Source organism: Mustela nigripes, chromosome 2 (assembly GCF_022355385.1).
Source record: "Mustela nigripes isolate SB6536 chromosome 2, MUSNIG.SB6536, whole genome shotgun sequence".
NCBI lineage: Eukaryota > Metazoa > Chordata > Mammalia > Carnivora > Mustelidae > Mustela > Mustela nigripes.
This window is the reverse complement of record NC_081558.1, coordinates 219,223,917-219,245,012: the sequence shown is the minus strand read 5'-3', so window position 1 is coordinate 219,245,012 and position 21,096 is coordinate 219,223,917. Positions and strand designations below refer to the sequence as shown.

Genomic DNA, 21,096 nt, shown 5'->3' with positions numbered 1-21,096 from the left:
GGGTGGGGGAGTGAAGCGGGGCTTGCTCGGCACAGCAACACCCTCCACGGGGCGCAGCGACCAAGAGGCAGAGCCAAGCTCCGCGGCGTGGGTGTGGACGGTCTCATCGCCGCCTCTGAGAACGGTCGGGCTTTTACGAGCGTGCGCTGGGGAGGCGGGACACGGAAACAGGAGAACTCACAGGCCCACGTCCCGGCTTCCCCGGTGGGTGCCCGCACACACGCCCACACACACCCACACACCGACCCGACGGGCACGGAGGAAGGTGCACGTGCACCTGGCAGAAATGGCCTCACTTGCAAAATGCCCTTCACCATGGAGGTGCTGGGCGTGGCGGGACAGCTCCCGGCTCCCGGCCCAGCACGGGGATCTGCACCCCCATCAGGGACACAGAGCGGTTCACCGGCGGAAACCTGTCCAGGCAGCCGTGAATGCAAGAAGGCCGCTCGGAGGAGATTCCGCAGGTGAGGGCGGCGCCTTGGGAAGGGCCAGAGAGGCGGTGTGTCCGTAGAACCTGGGTCGCCCGTGTCCGGTGGAACCTGGGTCGCCCGGAACCCAGCCCAGGCCTCCTGCCACCGCGCGGCGCACGCAGCGCAGACCACAGTGTCCGCTCGATCGACGCAACAGCCTCGTGAGGACGGGGGCATCGGTACTTGGCTATTTTCCGGGTGAGGAAAGCAAGACACCGAGAGACCTACGAGTTACGGGGTGCGGAAGAGATAGGAGAGACCGGGAGCAACCACCTCGGGAGGCCGCCGTGCTCCGAAGAAAGTCCACAATCCGGAACAAACCAACCGTCTACAGACCACCATACCCAAAGAGCTGTGTCAATCCCTTAAATCTCTGTTCCGTGACACGCTGTGAAGAACAGTTTATTAACTTGAAAAACATTTTTGTTGCATTTTTAAAGCTAAAACAAATCAAAGTTAAGGGGTTTGGCTGAAAACTTTGGAGGTGGGTTGAGGAAGTTCTTCAGAAGCACGTGGAGGCCAAGGCACACTTCCCCAGGAGAAAAGGCAAGCGCACGCACACGCACGCACACGCACGCACACGCACACAATCCTGGACACATTCAGGGGTTCTGCGCCAGCAAGGTCCACCCCGGGGCGTGACTCGACTCGTCTCTTTCACGGAACAGCACAGGATCCGTCCAACCGTACACCGCCCGCTCCTTGCAACACCTCCAAACTGGTGCGTGTTTCCGGGTGGGTGCGCGGTAAACACGACCATGACCGGGAAGCCTGCGTCCCACAGCACGGCACACACGTGGGCCTTGGAAACACTGTGACAGGAGCTGGGCAGGGAGGCCCCACACTGCCCGATTCCTTCCCAGGAAACGTGCACCACAGGCCGACCCACACACAGGAAGGTGACTTGCCGAGGCCAGGGCTGAGCGTTAATGGTGTGGCTTCCGTGTGGGGCAACGGATGTGTCCTAACATGCGTGGTGGCGACAGGCACAAGATTCCGAAGGTACCGAAACCCCTGATGCACAGAAGCGATGCTGGTGAACTCGGGTGTGAGCCGGGTCTCAGCAAACCGTCCAGCGCACTGATCACACCGGCTGTGAACTTCCCGAACTAACCAATCGCATAGCATCTGGGGAGCTGACTTATCCTTGGGACACTGAGAAATCTAGTTTTCGGAAACATATTCATTTCTCAAATATTTCAGGGTAGGCTAACCACTGAGAACACCAGGCTACTGGCTTTCCTTGTATGTTTTTAAAAACTTATTTGGATTTTCACAATTTAAAAAAATGTTTAAAAAATATTTTTTAAAAATATATTTTAAAAACATTTTTTAAGAAAACAACACAAGTGTCCATCCGTGCAAAGACACACAGTTCAATTTTCTCGGAAACAAAGATTTCTGATGGACATAAAACATACCTAAAAGTAACATTTTATCCAAAACACTGAAACACTTCCCAACCTGCAAGGCAAAAATCATCCAGGTATCAAAGTCAAAAACACCACAACTTGAAAAAGACCCATGTCCCCTACGAACACAGATGCAGAACCCTAACCAAACGCGGCAAGCCGCAGCCAGCGCCGTACAGAAAAGCACCACCAGAGCGGGGTTCGGCCGGGAACGCACGGCGGGCTCCACAGGCGGGACCTGATCTAAAGGAAACTCGGCGTCCACAGAATAAAGGGCAAAAACATCGATTCCAAGACACCAAAAGTGCAACTGAAGACACGGCACACGCAGGCGGAGCGAACCAGGAAGAGAGCCTCCTGCGACGGCGGGAGACCGAGACGGTGGCCCTGGGACGGGCAGGGGGCCGTGTGAACGTCAGCCGCACAGGGACGGGAGAAGCCGCCGCGGACGTGCAGGAGACGTGATCTCACCCACGGAAAACTACACGTACGTTAAGCAGCTGGGAACAACGGACATCGCTCAACACCTGTGGACACCTGGCCGATGGCACCCACTCATCACCTGGAAGCCGCAGCACCCAAAGATCAGGCCCAGCCTCCTTCACCCTCCGCAGAGGGGACATCGCCAAGGGGACTGTCCCCCAGAGCTGCCCGCAGAGTCTACGCGGGACCCGAGTGCCCACATGATCCCAAGAGACCCGCCACGGAGCAGTGGCGACCAGAGGGCGGCGGACGGATGGACCAGCGGGACGGAGGGGGGATCCGGCCCCACGGCGGGAGTCAGGGCGGCGACGCGGACGGCGCGCGCTCACCCGTTTCTCCTTGTCTCCCGGCGGCCGCAGCTCTGCGTCGGCCCGGCCCGGCCCCGTCTCCACTCGCCTCCTCGAGTCCTTGTGTCCTTCCCGCGCGGCCGGCCTCGCCTCTGTGCACTCTAGTCCCGCCGGTGGCCCCGCGGCTGCAAGCCGTGGCTCCCGGACCACGGGCGGCTGCGCGCCGGGGCTGTGCACCGCCCTTACCTCCTTGTCCCGCTCCAGCTCCGCTGCCCGCTGCTGCATCTGCTCCAGTCGGGCCTGCGGCTCCGGCACGCGCGCCCGCTCGTCCCTCGACCTCCGCGGCGGGGCCTGCTGCGCTGGGGGGTTGCGGGCACCACGGCTCAGCTGCTCTGTCAGCAGCCGCTCGTGACGCAGGGCGGCCGCCAGCTCCCGCGAGCGGCCCTTCTCGGCCTCCAGGCTGCGCCGCAGCTCGCACAGCTGGCCCTGCTCCTGCGCCAACAGCGCTTCGCAGCGCGAGGCCTCGATCTGCAGCTCCCGCCGCAGGTTGTCCGTGGCCGTCTGCTCGTGCTCCAGGGCCACGCGCAGCCGGCTGCTCTGGGCGCACTGCTGCTCCAGGGCCGTCCTCAGCTCCTGCCAGGGGAGCGGATGGCACGCGGTGACCCGAGGGGAAGGATCGCACTGTCCGGCCGCAGCTGCCGGGCCCCCCCATCCACGGACGGAGCCGTCCCGCCGTCACCCGCCCGAGCCTCGCGGCGGAAGGTCTGGAGGCCACAACTCCGGCCTCGGCTCACCGTCCCGCCTGTCCAACCCCAGCACCCGTGGGTCACGATGAAGATGCCACCGTCCCGCCCGGCTGCCGGGCACATGCCCACGGGGAGAGGAGGAGAGGGGCCCCGCCAGCCCCACCGCCCACTGGCCCCACCGCCCACTGGCCCCGCTGCCCACTGGCCCCGCCGCCCAGGCACCTCCAGGGTCTTGGAGCTCTGGCCCTCCTCGCGCAGGTGCCGTAGCCGCTGCTCCTCGAGCCGGCCCCGCAGGGCGTGCTCCTTCCCACGCTCGCATTCCAGCTCCTGCAGCGCGGCCTTCAGGCTGCTCTCCTTGCCGTCCAGCACGGACCTGCGCAGGAGACGGGGACAGAGCCCGCGGCCTCGTCCGACCTGCATGTGCACCTGCGCCGGGCGCTCCCCGCAGACCCAGCACCCCGTCACAGCACGCACACCAACCACAGCTCGCCAGGGCCGCCCTCCCCGGCCGCACCAAGGGAAGGGGTGCAGACGCCTGCCAGGCCTCTGTACCTCCCTCGACAGAGTCTGCGGACGGACCGGACCGGGACCCGGAGGGGCGTGCAGGGTGGGGCTGCGGCCCTACCTCAACTGCAGGACCTCCTTTTGCGCCTCGCTGAGGGAGGCCAGCAGCCTCTCATTGTCCTGTTTGCACTCACGGAGCTCAGCTCTCAAGTCTCGGACGGCGGTCTGCTCCACCGCCAGGAGCTTCCGTGCACTGCCGGCTTTCTCCTGCTCTTCCTTCAGGGTTTTCTGCACGTCACTGGCTATCCGCTTCTCCTGCTCGACCTTATATGCCAGTAGCTCCACTGAGAAAGACACAGAGGACGGGAGACAGCCTCGCCCACATTCCAGGGCGAGCTGTGCCCGGGACCTCAGAAATTAAACACAAACCAGTATGGGGACGGGACATACTCACTCTGGGGAAAACGACACTTCCAGGCCTATGGCCAGGACGCTGGCCTCCCCACCACACTCCCCGGGCCTCGGGGCACCCAGAGGTAGATGGGCAGACTGACCCCACAGGCCAAAGGACAGGACAAGGCTCCCCAGGGCCAGTGGCTCAAGGCCTGGGGTCTGCCTGGAGGCTCAGAACGGAGAAGGACCGTCCTCTGCTCTTCCTGGATCACCACTTCCCTGTGACTCCTATACCGTGCGCTCCCCAGCAGAGACGGCCCCAATCCCAACAGTGTCACTGCCCCAAACCCTAGGGAGGGAACAGCCCTGGTCCTCGATAGACCCGTCTGGAACCCAGAAGAAAAGGGACACCCGCACACCCTCCACGGGGCTGGCATGACTCCAGCACCAGAGCTGAAGACAAAATCACAGCCCCTCACGCATGCAGACGAGAAAAACCAGCAGCCCGGCCCAGAAACGCTCCCAAGACAAGGCAACACGACGCAAACGCAAGGCCACACGCTGGACGGCTCTGGCCCGCCGTTCAGCACCCAGAACCAGGAGGAGAAGTGGCCCTGAGAGCTGCCAGCATGCGTGGGCAGGGACCACAGCTGGCACCACGAGTCAGAGCAGGAGGTGGGGCACTGCCCCTGTGGCCAGACCTGCTCCTGCCCTCACTCACCAATGCTCAAGGCCTAACCAGAGCGACAGTAGGAGGAGGCAGGTGGGAAAAAAAATTAAATTGTCCTCCCGTGTCCCACTCCCGCAGCAGACGCAAGCGCGGCACCCACCCTGCCTGCGCAGCTGGTGCTCCTGCCGGCTCCCGCGGGCCTCCGCGCTGGTCAGCGCCCCGCACAGCTGCTGCAGCTTCTCCTGGTTCTGCAGGTGCGTCATGCGCAGCTGGGCGCGCAGGGCCTGGATCTCCGCCAGCAAGCTGCTCCTGTCCGACAGACGGAGGTGCTCCAAGGACTTCTCCTGCAGACAGCCCGAGAGACGGGGCGGGAAAGGAGGGAGCAGGGTCACGGACTCGGCCACTGGACGGCCCTGTGGAGGAGCACGCCCTGAATGGAGGAACGGGAGCACGGAGTGGGCCCCAGGGTGGGGGAGGCCAGGCCTGGCAGCGTGCTGGCGGCTCCACACGAGCAGCGCACCCTCTGCAAATTCGTGCCTCCAGCACCGTGGGCCCAAGCCTGGGGACGGAGCCTCGTCCCGGACAGAGTAAGAACAGGCTCGTAGGAGGGTTCGGCGACAAACACGTAGTATGGAACGGAGGCCCCAGGGGACCTTCCGACCTCACACGGCTCCCTGCGGGTCTGTGCTACAGGTCACTGTGACCTACCATGGACCTGCCACTAAACTCTAGTGCCCTCTCCTCCAAGGGACTCGGTGGAGACCATGCTGACCCCTCTGGCTCTCTGACCCTCCCCACCCGGGACTCAGCGCTCATGGCCTACGTCAGGACACTTGGCGCTGCTCTGTCTTTAGGAAAAGGCCAGTTACTTCCAGAACACAGAGACTGAGAAGCAGAATAAACGTACAGACCTCTGCACTGGGCGAGATCGCGATTCAACCGTGTTACATGTGGACTGAGGCAGGACGTCTTCCCCGGTCCCTGCCACGTTCCAAGGTCAAACTCCCATGAACCCATTCCGTCACCCTCTCTGTTGCGGGGCTGCAGGAACCGCATCACGGCACGCGCTCACCTGCTCCTGGACCACCTTCTCCAGCCGCTGCAGCAGGGAGCTGTGGTCCCCGGGGTCCGGAGCACAGGCCTGCGGCTGCAACTCAGCCCTTAGCACCTCCCACTCTCTTCCAGACGCCTCCTGCACAACCTGCAGAAATTCTCTCCAGTCCAGACACGTGTCGGGAGGTTCCTAAAATATTGGGACAAGAACCTCAGTGTTCTTACAAACACATCCTGCGGGTTGCCCCGGAAACCGCCCCCCATAAGAGCACACACCAGTGCATCCACGACCGCCCTAGAGCACACGAAGCCAACGCTGCTGACAGAGGAGACACTACCGAAGGGGAGAGCACGTAAGACTGGGCCAACGGTGGGCAAACTTCCTCCGTTCCCACCACCACGCCAGGCCCAGCGCGGGTACTGCTGGCTGGCCACCTTGTCCGCCGGCAGGCCTGGGGCTGGCACTGGGGTATTGCTTCCCTGCACACCCTGTGGTTGGTAGGTCCCTCGGGTTTCCTGGCCATCACCCAGCCGCCCTGGTTCCCCACTCACGGAGCAGACACTGGGACCCCAAAGGCTCAGGCCTGGCCCCCATACCCGGCCCCCGTCACCCACCTCTAGCTCCACCACGTGGCCTCCTCCCATGGCCTTTCCTGCCCTAAAGGGGCCTGGAATGTGCCAGCAAACATGACTGAGAGGGCGGCCGGCCAGGTCCAAGGCCCCTGTGCCCAGCGCTGACCCCTCCTTCCCTTGACCCCACTCATCTAGCCAAGCGTCCCCCACCAAGTGCTCCTTGCCCACACCTTCCCCTCTCTCAGGTGGAGCGCCCCGTACCTTCTCTCCCTTGTGGAGGGCTAGGGTCTCATGTCTCCGCAGGGCCGGCACCGCCTCCAAAAGCCTGGAGCCCTCCCTCGGGAAGCACTCAAGGGGGGCACTCGGCTTGCCCTTGCTCAGGGTGCTGGGCGGCCCGTGGCGCTCAGACAAGGCCAGAATGTGCTGGCTCTCGTCACACACCATCTGCAGCAGGGCCTGCAACGGAAGAAGGAAAAGTGGCCGGAAGCCACTCGTCCGTCTAGTCCCTGGCCCACCACCCAGGAGCGCTCACCAGGGCTGTACGCACAGCTCTCCACAACCTCTGAACCCGAGAGCGAGTTCTGTGGTTCCGCGAGATTCCTCAACAACCACCCCCCACCGACCTCCAGACCCACTAGGAAACCAGCTGGAGAGAGGATGTGGGTGTGCGCTCCCCCCAGACGGCGCCCCACCAGCACCTGCACCGGGGCAGCGTCCCCTGCCACCCCTTCCAGAAGCCTGGGCGGGGCGCAGGGCAGGGCCATGCGCCAACTTCCCAGGCCCCATCATGGAGATGCCCTGCGACTCCCCAGCTCTCCTGGGACGCAGCCACCGCGCTCTGAGCAGACTGCAGGGACCCACACAGGGGGCCTGGGCTTCCCTGGGGGTGAGGCACCTGCACACAGCACCCGACCCGCTGCAGGCCACTCTGGCCCTCGCCGCCTACAGCAGGGCCCGGACATGGGCAGCAGGGAGAGGGTCGCCCGACGCCCAGACAAGTCCCAGCACACATGCTGGGACTGTGAGCGCAGGAACGGGTTCCGCACGGCACCAGGACTCGGGGAAATGCACTGGCCAGGTCTCCTGCCCAAAGACACGGACAGAGGAACAAAGTGGCTTCCCCAGAGCTGCCCCCCCGCTTAGGACCGACACAGGGTCCGAAGTAACCAGAGTGGCCCTCGCTGCACACGCGGGGTCACTCCAGGGGCGTGTTCCGCGTCTGTCTCTGCGGAACAAAGACGAACAGACGCTTCGAACAGGGAAGAACGAAAGGAGCACTGCAGCGGGGCTGGCTGGGTCGGCTCGGAGCCCGGCCCTTGATTCCAGCCCGTGTCACGGTCTCGGGGTCCTCAGATCAAGCCCCACATCGGGCTCCAGGCTCAGTGCAGGGTCTGCTTGCGGTTCTCTCTCCCCCTTGCGTGCCTGCTCTCGCCCAAGTAATCGAAAAAAAACAAGAACAAGAACAAAAACCAAGAAACCCAAGTTCAACCCCCGAGAAACAAACTACCCAGTTTAAGAAACGGACAAAAGGCACGAAGAGACACTTTTCCGAAAAAGATGTCCAGACGGCGAAGAAATGCATGAAAAGATGCTCAACATCGCTCATCATCAGGGAAATACGAGTCGCCCGGTGGCTCAGTGGGTTCAAGTGGGATCGAGCCCCGCATCGGGCTCTCTGCTCAGCGGGGAGCCTGCTTCCCCCTCTCTGCCTGCCTCTCTGCCTACTTGTGATCTCTGTCTGTCAAATAAATAAATAAAATCTTTTAAAAAATAAATAAATAAATAAAAAATATTTTTTTAAATGAGTAAGTAAGTAAATGTGCATTAAAATTCCTCTGTGGGAGAAGCAGCCATGAAGAGGCTTAGGACAGAGCACGACCAGTTCACTACAAACAGCTCTGGCTAGGATCCCAACGATGGAGCCAGAACCGCAGAGAACCGATACGGAAAGTGCTACAAGCCCAAGCACATGTCACATTCATGCTCATACTTCCCGTGCCGCAGCCCAGGGCAGACAGCAGCTGCTGTGGGGAGACGAGAGGCTGTCCCCGAGTCTGCAGCCCCACGCACGGCCGGAAGGACTCTGCGGCAGACGACCGCCAGCCCCTCCTCCGGGAGCCCTTGCCCACGGCTAGGCGTTCCACGGAGCGCCTGTGAGGACGAAGGACCACGGCCTGCACCATCCCGCGAGTGAAGCTGCCGTCAGGCCACCGCAGCCCTTTGGGGATGTCGCAGGACCCTGGGTCTGCTGCTGAGCCCTACCCTCAGGACTGGCATTCCACTGCGGGACCTGTGCTTTGGGACTGCCCCTCCATGTGCAGTGTCGCCACTGCTTGCGAGCCTGCCCACCCCTCCTGTGGAGCCCGCGTTAGCTCCCGCCGGTGCACAGCACCCCCAGCACCGCAGCACCAAGGTCCGTGCCACGAACCTGCTCGTGGCTGCTTCCGGAGAGGCCCTGGAGATGTCCAAGTCGGGCCTACCACGGCCTCCAGCGCCCGCTGGGCCTCCCCCCAGTACTCCTGGCTGCGGGGCACCCGGAGCCGGGGCCACTCCGGCTCACGGCTGCCACGTCGGGAGGCCTGGTAGGGCCAGCTCAGACGGGAGCACAGGCTTCTCTTGAAGCTGCTGTCCCCAGCGGTGAGCGCGGTGGCCTTGTGCTCCAGAAACAGTGTAGAAACTTAAAGGAAAATGCGCCGAGAAACCTACTGGAAGATACTTCCGTCCTCTCCTCTTTTTCAACGAGGGAGCGTGCGGACAAGCACGGGGAGGGGCAGAGGGAGAATCTCAAGCAGACTGTGGGCTGAGTCGGAGGAACCAGGTGTGGGGCTCGATCCCACGACCTTGAGATCACCAAGCTCAACTGACCTCGCCACCCAGGCGCCCCTCCTATCCACTGTCACTTGGAAACAGGGAAGTCGCAGGTTCCGAGGGGCCGATGAAGGGCTGCACTAATAGCTCCTGACGCTTGCCCGTGTCCACGTGGCTCCCCTGCAGACCGCGGCTCCCCTACAGACAGTCTCAGCCACTTCCTGGGCTCCAGGGCCTTCACTGGGCTTCTGTGTTTTCTTCGTTAATCACCGAACATTAAACCTCAAAGCCTAAGTATACAGAATTGTCCAAACAACTGAATCCATTCCTGAAAATTATAGGTTCTTCCACCATTAGGTTGCCTGGATTAGAGCTGCTAAGAAACGTGCCTTTAATATTTTATGTCCCATAAAAAACTGAGGAGTGCAAGGGCACCGGAGTGGCTCAGGTCACGATCCCAGCATCCCGGGATCAAGCCCCACAGAAGGCTCCCTGCTCAGCGTGGGGGCAGGGCTGCTTCTCCCTTTGCCTCTGCCCCTGCCCCACACCGCTCACACTGGTGCACGCACTCTCCCTCTCAAATAGCCTTTAAAAAGAATCCTTTCCTTTGGCTGGCACCCTAACAGCGACGTCACGGGACAGGTGGCCCGTGGGGGCAGCACGTGTGACAGACGAACTCGTCGGGCCACCGAGCTGCGCACCTGAAACCGCAGGAACATGGGCGTCGACGATCCTCACGCTAAAAGAAAACACTGAGCTCCCTTTGGAAATGCTCTCGGGGTTGGAGCAGGACACGATGCTGACGTTGCCCTGTGACTTATTCAGCCAAGTCTGTGTCCGTGCTGTGACACGAACGGTTTGCTAATCTGGCGAGGGAAAAGAGAACTTGTGGGAAGTGCCACGGACTTTGTGGCCAGGTGGCAGATGTGCTAACTGACCGCACCGTGGAGTCGCTGTAGCACCTGCACACGCCGCACACTGGTCGCGCATCAATTCAAACTAGAACGTAGCGTTCTCACACGTCGGCTCCAAGTGGAACCACGGCACGTGGACTGTGGCTTCCTTCCTCCGGCGATGCCCTGGCTCTGAGCCCGGAGCACCGAGTCCTCCCACCGTGACCGTGAATGGAGGACAGGGCCTCTGCTCTGTGACCAGGTGGCTGTGTGACCGGGTCCTCGGGGGAGGCACATGCAGGGCCGACAGAGCCGCGGCAGGCGGCTCACACCACACATGGGTCAGAACGAGCCCAGCGTGCCGACGGGGCTGGTCTGGTGGGTGGATGAGCAGGTCTGCCACGGCGGGCAAGAAAGGTCCTGTTGGGGGGCGGGGGAGGGCAAGGGTGCTGCTGGCAAACAGGCTTGAAGGAAGCCTTGGCCCGTTCTCTGCAGACAGGCCCCCGCCACGCTGAGGAGAGCCAGCGGATGGCGAAAGGGACGGGACAAGCGAGCGTGGACTCACTGGGGGCCCCCAGGTGTGCCCTTGGAGCTGCCCCACAGGAAGCTTCCGGTCTGGTACAGGAACACACGTGAGCTGCTGGAGCCGCTGGGCCGGGCCAGAGGCTGCCCATCCGCAATGCCCGCACCGCTACCCAAGTCCAGACAAGCTTCCTTCTCAAGAGCCACCGCCAGGACGACGGAGACGCACAGGGCAGAGCACTCTACTCAACGGGACGGAGACCCTCTCAAGCAGCAACTCCTGCGGCAAAGCCGGCTGGGCTCTCCACTGAGGCCCGTCGGCCCTGTGCCTGCAGACAGCCCCACTGCCCGTGCCCCGTAGCTCGGTTCCCTGCAGGTACTGGGCAGAGGGCAGCCCAGTCAGGAGCACAGGCCACAGCTGTCTCAGGAAACGCGAGAGTCCGTCTCCAGAACCAGACAAAGCCCACAACCACTTCCCCACAGAGGGTCATGCGTTCTGATACCTAAACTCAGTTCAGGAAGGCTGACCCTAATTTTGTCTCTTGTGATTTATTACAACCGCGGCACCTGCAGGCCCCCAGCAGGTGCAGGGAGAGCTGGCCCTCCTCTGGGGACCCTGGAGCCCGAGGCTCCCACAGCACCCCCAAGCCCGCCACGCCAGGATCTCACCTGGGACACCTGTCCCCACGCCCCCCAGGACAGCAGCCGGCTCTGTCTGGAAACACTCACAGGAGACGTCGTTCGAGAGCAGCTAGAACCGACGCAGCGGCCTGGGTGGCGGGACGTACGCCGCCCGATACGTCAGCACCACGCGGCAGTCACGGCGGCCACAGACGGAGGCCCGTCAACACCACAACACCCTGCTCCTGCCAGCCCTCACCTTCACTTGTTTCAGATGGACTCCCTTCTCCTTCATGGCTTCCAGCGGCTGCTGGAACCTTCCAGAGGCAGGAGGCGGCACTGCAGGACTAGCAGTAGAGGCGTCGAGTCTTCCCGAACCCTGGTTTAGTAGCTCTCCAAACCCCGAGCCATCACCTAAAAACACGGCACAAGGTCCAAGTCAAACCACAATCCTCTGGTGGCCTTCCTGGGGGAGGGCCCGGGGGCAGACACTCGGCAGTGACAGAGGTGTGGCCAGACCCCCGCTTCCTGGTGCTGTGTGAGGCCCCGAAACACCGGAAGAGCTATGGCCGGGACGCCCCTTCCCGAAGACACCCGCAGAGCACCAAAGAGAGCAGAAATGTTTCTATAAATCTATACGATGACTTAATTACATCCATTAAGAAAAAGCATATTGTGTACGTTTGGCATGTAAACCCATGACTCCAACATAAGCCTTAATGGTCTCTCAGCTCATCTGTAAACAGACGCACGAGTGGGTTTCCTCATCCCCCAAAGACAGGACCCCAAGGCCACAGGGCTCCTGCCAGAAGCGCCTGGGCTGACACACGTGTCACCCAAGGAAGGGACAAAGACGGGGCAGGATTCCGCTTAGGCACATGGAGAGGAGATGGGGGACAGGAGACGCGTGGTACCAACCGCAGGGCCGTGTGCGGGCGGCAGGTCAAGCAGCAAGGATCTGTCCAGGAAAAGGGGAGCCCGATGGGGGTGTTTGGAGGCCAGCCCTGAGACCAGCCAGGCTGGACGGGGGAGCCCTCTGGTGTTGAGGGTTCCAGATGCCAGAAACCCCACGGTGGGGCCTCAGAGAGGAGCCGCAAATGTGTCTGACGGGCGCGGCACGTCCCTGAGCCTTGCAGAGGCTCGGAAAGCAGAGGGAGGCATCCAGGGACAAGCAAGCTCGGCGTCTGCAGCTGCTTCTCTGACCGGGCTGGAGCGCCTCGCACAGACCTGGGAGCACAGCTGCCGACGTGCACCCTGCTGAGGGGTCTGAGTTCTCAGACACGCCAAGGGCTGCGCAGAAGACAGTGTGGAACAGGGACTCGGAGACGGCTGAAGGAGCCGATAAGGCCAACACCAGGAAACCTTAGAAAACCCGAGAACATCTTCAGAGAAGTCAGTCTTGACACAACAAGGAATTTTCAAGAAAAAGGACCAGAGAATACAAGAGAAGAGCTCTTTGAAGTTAAGACACAGCAGAATGAAAACATTTACTTCCAAGCTTGAGAAATAATTCCTTAAAAGCTTCTTTTAAGAACCTTTATTATCAAATAAAACAAAAGTACAAAGAAATGGAAACAAAGTGAGAAAGTAAGAAACTCAGTCCGGGGCCGACAGAAGTACGGCAGATGAGAGCCACGGGCAGGACCCAAGGAGCAGCGAAGGCCTGTTCAGGGTGACGGCTGCGCCCAGGCGTGTGGAGTCACGTGGTGGCCACCTTGGTTCTCGACGCCAGGCTCTGGGACACTGGTCAGACGTGCTGGGGCCTGAGGGAACCTGACTTCTCACCTGCAAGTCTGCACCAAGCCCAAACTATCCACACTCGCCGGGAAGATGCGGGAATTCTCAGACAACCCACCTCACACACGCTTTCTCTGCAAACGCTTCTAGAGAGCAGAGTACTCAATGAGGAGCACGAAGGAGGGACAGGGTCTGACCCGGAGAGCGGAGGCGGCACATTCAGACGGGGACGGCCGCGTGGGCAGCGCACACCCACACTCGAGGACAGTGTGGCGGGACCCATGACGGAGAACAGCAGGAGGGCACGAGCAAGGAAACCAGCTGTCTGCGAGGGGTCTCCGTCCCCGAGGCTCTGCGGGCATGTGACCGGTGTGCTCGACACACACACACCCTGGGGTGTGCGGACAGGACGGGACGACGGGGCCACCGTACAAGGACCCAGAAGGGACGTATGAGGAGACCTGGCAGCTAGAAGTTTACACATGTTGCTGGAACTAGCAAATGCAATTTAGAAATAAATACCACACACACCTCCCGAAGTTAAACGTGGGCGTCCTCAGGGAATGGTGGTTTGGCCGGGGGGCTGGGAGGCACCTTGCAGAACCACTGGATTCTGAGACCAGGAACTCACCACATGGAGTAACTCAGAACTAAAATTAGGACGTTGCTGGCCCCACCGAGCACAAGCGGAAACGCCCACGAACTTTCCTTTGTGGTCTCGCTTTCAAAAGCACTGAGTCGAGTCAGTGATGACTTTCTTATAAAAAGTGGAAACATCTCAGGAGGTGACGGACTTGTGAAAAACCAGTTAGAGAAGGACAAAGCTAGGAGGTCGTGCTTTGGCAACCATCCCAATGATGGCCCAGGCCACACTCACTCCTGGAGACCAACGTGAGCGGGTCCGAGTCAGAAACGAGAGATCACAGCACGAGCTCCACGCAGTCTCCTGCCCAACACCAAGCAATCAAAAACAGGAAATCAGAACAAAGCCTGGCAGACACCAAGGGGTCCAAGCGGACACAGGCCTCGTGCCGTGGTGCCCCGGGAAGACCGCGGCATTGGTGTGCACTCTCTCCGGACACCTGGGGACCCCACGCTGACGACGTTGCCACAGACCCTGACGAGATTCAGGACCTGCTGGCAAAGGGCTTCCTCTCCGGCCCACACGGCACAGCCTCCCTCCCACACTGCGGTGGTGCGAGGGACACCCGAGTGCCCCTTACCCGCACAGCCCCCCTCCCGTGAAGGGCGCCGACGGGGCGAGTGGCAAAATCTGAGGAGGGTCTGTAGTTGAGATGCTGCCGTGGGCCACAAGGAGGTCTGGGTGCGGAGTGCAGGTTTTGAAGGTCCACGGTCGGGTTTTCCAGAAGAACAAGACCTCAGGCCTTCGAGTGCCACTCAGCACAGGGAGGAGACGGAGGCAGGCACGGCCAGGCTGCACCAGCCTGGAGGGCCCGAGGTTCCCTGAAACCTTAACAGTTTAAAAAAAAAAAAAAAAAAAAAAGACGGACTCACTGTTTTCACTTCCGTTGTTTTTCCCTTCAAACCCGAGAGGACAGGTTCTGGGCTTTTCTTGAGCATCCAGAGATGTTACAATAAAATCTTCAACATCTTTCTCCTGTTCAAACAGGCAAGTTTTTAAATGGTCATAAAATAACAACTTGTCACATCAGGGAGCTGAACTAGCCAGATGGAAACTTTCTAAGGCCTGAACTGATCATTTTCCCACACAGAACCCAAGTAAGAGTGTTTCACGCCGGAGAACGCACTAAAATCATGTGCTTCTAAGAAGTTAAACAAACCCGGCCACAGTTCTCTAGGACTATTTTAAAGGAGTCACCAGCAAACATCTCAGATTAAAAAACAGTTCCGTGGTAGTGTGCGTACGGGTATCTCAGGTATCATGTTCCCTGTAACTTGTTTTTTATTTTATCTAACCCAGGATGTGCAAAATCTCAATATTATTCCGTATAAAAAGACACAGTCCATCTCAAAAATAACTTTTTGAGATTAATTAGCATTAGATGTAGAACCTAGTAAGAAATACAACCGAAAACCAATCTAGGAAACCCACCCTAGACAAAGAACCAGAACGACAACTACACACGCAGGCGGGTTTGGGGCCGCGCTGCTCGAGTCCGCGCTAGTGAGCGCACGGAGGCCTGGCACATCTGAGTAGGACTCGTGCATCTCACGTACTTTCAGGAATACCTCAAGTCCTCTAATTATTCATATTACAACCGACTGGGGCTGGTGCTGCAGAAAGCTGGCTGTCCCTAAACATGGCTGACCAGGGGACTGCCGTGCACACCCGCGCCGGGGCCTCTGGCCCCGTGAGGAGATGAGCCAACAATGGCTGCAGCTATGATACTGCAGACGCTGAGGACATACCCCCATGGGAACACTCTGGGGCCTGGGCAACCCAAGGACGCCAAATCAGGGCAGCGGCCCCAGAAGACCACTCACCACAGACATCCACTGCACATGGCGGTCAGCGGAGGGCGCCCTGTCTGCAGCCAAGGGAGACGCTGCCCACCTGGAGGCCTTTCCTGCTGCTGACCCACCCAGGTACCCAAGCAGCTCCACCTGGTCTGCCTGCAGTGAGGCACTGGTCCTGTCCTGCAGGGAGGCGTCCAAGCTCAGGGAGTCCGAACACGGCGTCAGGGGCAGGCTGGGTGCAGGCTCAAGGGTCGAGTCCTTCCTGACAACCTCCGGCGAGCTCCAGGAGGACAGATCCATTGCCCGGAGTGCATTCTTCAAGGGCCCGGGCCTCTCAGGATGGGCCAGGTCATGGGAGCCACCGTGGAAGCCTGCTTGTAAACAAGGTGACCCGTCCTGCAAATCAACCTGGTCTTGCTCGGGAACATCCGACATTTCATTTTTTATCAGTGGATCCTGACTTCCACTGAGGTCGATTAGATCACATGTGGTTTTCCCGATACCAGATGCATCAACAAGAGATTTATCTGTTCCTTCACCATTATCAGAACAATCACTCCAGCTGTTTTCTGGAGCACGTGGAGATGCCACTGGCTGCTGAAGTCTGAAACCCTCGGTCTCGGTGTTCTGGAAGTTCACAGAATTCAGCAAATGGTTCAGCTTTTCTTGAAGTTCTTTCACCTGACTTAGGAGACCAACTTTCCATGGCTGACAATCTTCCAGTACTTTCCCCTTATTCTGCATGTAAAAAGGAACAGGCATAAAGTGAAATAATGGAATTACACCTAGTCATATCTGTCTGGTTTCTATAAGCCAGTTTCAGAACTGCCTGAGCACTTAAGAAGAAGCCTCCACGATGAGCGCTTGGGTGGAGATTTCAAGCTTTTTTAATTCCATGAAAGACAGAATCACAGCTGAGAGCTCCTTGCCTATGAGCTGAGTGCTGCAGAGGACTCTGGGAAGATGGTAGAGCAGGAAGCAGCAGGAATCTGTCTCCTGCCCAGGCACCTGCACTGGCAGAACCGTGCCTGCTGTGTATAACTCTGGAGTCTGTCCAAGGCTCGCACCTTCCAGGGGGAGGCTTGGAGGGTAAGCTGAGTCAGTCTGGGTCAGTTCCAGCTCCTAGCACAGCAGCAGCTACCCATTCCTGGACCTCCAGCCCCTCGGCAGGCTGGGGTGCGCCTACTCCTGGAGCATCTCGCACACAGCCTGCAGCACCTGGGTGGGCAAAAAGGACCCTGTCCTCCAAACACTGGGCATCTGTGCTCTGCTTCGGCTTCTGATCGCAGCCCAGAGGCAAAGTGGTGGGAAGCCATTGTTGTGGCCCCTACCCGTCCGGCCGAAGTGACCACCAGAGGATTTAAAGGGCCACTGTCCTTCTTCCCCACCGCAGCATTTTTCTTTTTGAGGAAAAACTAAACACTAGAACATTAAAAAAACAAGTGCATATAGAGAGGAAATGAGAAAGTACACTGCATGTGCCCAGGTGAAGGTGCAAACTAAGAAAATATCTGAAGGGACCTGAAGTTTAAACTTCAAGCTGATCCTCAGCACAGAGACAATCTACAATTAAAAAAAACAAAAACAAAAAATAGCAAATTATGAGTAAGTAGGAGATTCAGATTTCCAAATATACAGTAGACTCAAATGTTCACTGGGCAAACACATACCAGAAAAAAAAGTATCCCAAGGCATATGAGGAAATAGGAAAGTATGGCCTATTCAAAGAACGAAAACAAACCCAAAGGAACTGTCCCAGAAAAAGACCCCGTGTCGGATCTACTAGTCAAAACGGTTAAGACAACAGTCATGAAGACATTTGAGGAACTAGAGGAAGATGTGGAGAAGATCAAGAAAGTGATGTGTAAACAAAGTAGAAATATCAAAGGAGAGAGGAAAATCTAAAGAAACCAAAAAGAAATGACAAAGCAGAAAAGTAGAATAATTAAAATTAAAAATTTACTAAAGGATTCAAAGACAGATTTGAGGAAGAGAAAGAGCTGAACTGAAAGACAATAATGGAAATGATCGTGTCTGAGGGAGAAGGAGGACACTGACAAGTGAATTCGGACTAAGGGACCTGGGGGCAGCGGCAAGCGCACCAACATACGCATTGTGGAGTCCCAGAGGACGATAGAAAGGCGGCTGAGAGAGTATCTGAGGATATACTGAAGAAAAGTTCCCAGAACTGATGAAAGACACAAATATAAACATCCAAGAAACTCAACAAACCCCAAAAAAGATGAATTCAAAGAGAGACACACCACGCTAGGTGATAACCAGATGCATAAAAGCTAAAGGCACTAACTGACTTGTCACACACAAGGATCCTCAGTAACATCACCAGCAGGTTTCTCCTCAGAGACCGTGGCGGCCGGAGAACAGCCACTCGGTATATTCCGAGTGCAGAAAGAAAAAACCCTGCCAGCGAAAAATCCAACATCCAGCGAAACTGTCCTTGAGAGTGAGGAAGAAATTAAGATATTCCCAGGTAAATAAAAGCAGGAGTTTGTGACCACTCCACCTGCCCTGCAAGTGCATCTGTACGGCAAACACAAGGTTACCAGAGGGTGGTAACTCGAGGTCACGTGACAAAATAAAGACCTCAGTAAAGGTAAGTGCAAGTACAAGAAGAAAAGCCAGTATATACGATGGTATGCCTGAAACAGAACACTGATTGTTCAAATACATGAATTTTTTTAAAAGTTCATGCTGTTATGACAGTGGTTTGCAACTCCACATTTTGTTTTCACCATGATTTAAGACACATTTTTAACAAGTTAATGGTCTAAAAGTCAGTATTATTAACTTCAGTTTGTAACTCCACATTTTTTTCTACATAATTTAAAAAATTAACAAATATAAAACAATCATTAGTTTATCCTGTGAGGCACACAGGTATAAAAATGTACTTGGTGGGCGCCTAGGTGGCTCAGTGGGTTAAGCCGCTGCCTTCGGCTCAGGTCATGATCTCAGGGTCCTGGGATCCAGCCCCGCATCGGGCTCTCTGCTCAGCAGGGACCCTGCTTCCCCCCCTCTCTCTGCCTGCCTCTCTGTCTACTTGTGATCTCTCTCTGTCAAATAAATAAATAAATAAAATCTTTAAAAAAAAAAATGTACTTGGTCACAACAAAAACCAAAAAGGGTGGGGCAGAGCTAAAAAGGAACAGTTTTTAAGAGTTAGGCTGGTATAAATTCAAACCACAGTGTTATAATGCTGGATTCTGAATGTAATGCCTAACAGAACCACACACACACACACACACACACACACACACACACACAGGCAGCTATAGTATATATATAAAGAAATGAAAAAGGAACTTCAAGATTTCAGTATAAAATGTCAAGTAAGCACAAGAGAATACAGTAATGCAGGAAATCAGAACAAAAAAAAGCTATATAAGGCATATAGGAAACAGCAAAATGACAAAAATATATGCTTCTTTATCCATAATTACTTTAAATATAAGCGGATTAATCTCTCCAATCAAAGACAGAGATCAGCAGAAAGGATAAAAACACATGATCCTGGGGCGCCCGGGTGGCGTAGTCAGTTGGGAGTCTGACTCCTGATTTCAACTCAGGTCATGGTCTCAGGGTTGGGAGATCACAATTCCCACTTCAGGTTCATGCTCAGTGGGGAGTCAGCTTCACCCTCTGCCTCTTCCCCCCCCATATGTGCATGTGATCTCTGTCAAATAAATTAACAAAATCTTTGAAAGAAAAAAGATAGAAGCACGAGGCTGCTTCCAGACTCATGGCAAGAGCCCAGCATTACCTTGATACTAAAGCTAGAAAAAGACACTACAAAAACGAAAACTACAGACCAATATCCCCTATGAACTTTGATACAAAAAATTCTAAAATGCTAGCAAACTGAATTCAGTACCATACTAAAAGGATTATAAACTCTAACCCAGCAGTATTTACTCCTGGAATGCAAAGACAGTTCAACATAGGAAAACCAGTCTACATAATACACATTAGTAAAATGAAGGAGAAAAAAGTCACGCGATTGTCTCAACTGGTGCAGAAAATGTGTCTGACAAAGTTCAAGACTCCTCCATATAAAGACATTCAACATACTAAAAGAAAACTACCCTAACCTATAAAACCCATACATGAAAACATGCAGTGCACATCACACTCAATGGTGACAGACTAAAACGTCCTCTAACACCAGGAACAAAGTGAGAACTCGTGCTTTCAGCACTTCCCTTCAACATAGTACTGGACCTTCCAGTCAGAGCAATTTTGTAAGGAAAAAGACATAAAATGTGTCCAAGTTGGAAAGGAAGAACTGAAATTATCTATGTTCCAAGATATGATTGTACATGCACAAAATAAAGATTCCATTAAGAAAAACCCCATTAGAATTAATATATCAACTCAGCAAAGTAACAGGATACAAAGTAAACACACAAAAAATCAGTCCTATTTCTACACACTGACAACGAGCCACCTGAAAAAAGGAGGAACACATTTCCATGTACAACAGCAACAGAAAAGAAGTAAGAGTTCACTGAACCAAGGAGATGCAAGTCTTGTAAAGAAAACTACAAAACACTGATGAGACAGATCACAGAAGAGAAATGAACGGAAACACATTTCACGCTCATGGACTGCAAGGACTAGAACTGTTAGGATGTCAATGCTAACAGTGATCGACAGGTTCAAAACAATCCCTGCAAAAATTCTAAGGATGTTTTTTGCAGAGACAGAAAAACCCATCCTAAAATTCAAAGAGTCAACACAGTCCTGGAAAAGAACAAAGCTGGAGGATTATAACTGTCTGACTTCAAAACTTACAACCAAGCTGCAGTAATCAAAGCAGTGAGGTGTCGGTGGGGGGCTCAGTCTGCTAAGCGGCTGCCTTCAGCTCAGGTCATGATCCTGGAGCCCCAGGGCTAAGGGTAGGCAAGGGCTCCGCAGGGGGTCTGATTCTCCCTAACCCTCCCCCGCCCCAACTCGCTCTCTAATACATAAAATCTTAAAAAAAAAAAAAAAAAAAAGGTTAAGATGGGGGGAACCCAGCTGGCTCAGTGAGTGGAGCCTGCAACTGCTGGTCTCGGGGTTCTAAGCAAGCCCCAGGTTGGGTGTGGAGATCACTTACCAAAAAATAAAATCTTTTTTAAGATTTATTTTTCAGGGGCGCCTGGGTGGCTCAGTGGGTTAAAGCCTCTGCCTTCGGCTCAGGTCATGATCCCAGAGTCCTGGGATCGAGTCCCGCTTCAGGCTCTCTGCTCAGCGGGGAGCCTGCTTCCTCCTCTCTCTCTCTCTGCCTGCCTCTCTGCCTACTTGTGATCTCTGTCTGTCAAATAAATAAATAAAATCTTAAAAAAAAATTTTTTTCAAAAAAAAAAAAAAATGATTTTCCATCTGAGAGAGAGGAAACATGAGGGAGTGAGAGAAGAGGGAATCCAAGCAGACCCCCAGGAGCACGAAGCCCAACGCGGGGCTCCATCTCACCACCCCGAGATCA

At 56.3% G+C, this 21,096-nt stretch overlaps 1 protein-coding gene across 1 annotated transcript in view; it reads right to left on the bottom strand.

Annotated features, from left to right (window-relative positions):
- PCNT (pericentrin) overlaps positions 1-15,911 on the bottom strand; it is a 31,037-nt gene extending 15,126 nt beyond the window's left edge. The window contains exons 1-12 of the mRNA XM_059388400.1: positions 15,737-15,911; positions 12,639-12,764; positions 11,695-11,849; positions 11,061-11,193; positions 9,072-9,268; positions 8,568-8,765; positions 6,853-7,047; positions 6,038-6,208; positions 5,126-5,378; positions 4,024-4,246; positions 3,447-3,771; positions 2,695-3,285 (exon numbers count right to left, since the gene is read on the bottom strand). Of these exons, the coding sequence (XP_059244383.1) occupies positions 2,695-3,285; positions 3,447-3,771; positions 4,024-4,246; positions 5,126-5,378; positions 6,038-6,208; positions 6,853-7,047; positions 8,568-8,765; positions 9,072-9,268; positions 11,061-11,193; positions 11,695-11,849; positions 12,639-12,764; positions 15,737-15,911 (2,742 nt within the window). The remainder of the gene's footprint in view (positions 1-2,694; positions 3,286-3,446; positions 3,772-4,023; positions 4,247-5,125; positions 5,379-6,037; positions 6,209-6,852; positions 7,048-8,567; positions 8,766-9,071; positions 9,269-11,060; positions 11,194-11,694; positions 11,850-12,638; positions 12,765-15,736) is intronic.
- Positions 15,912-21,096: the final 5,185 nt, after the last annotated feature.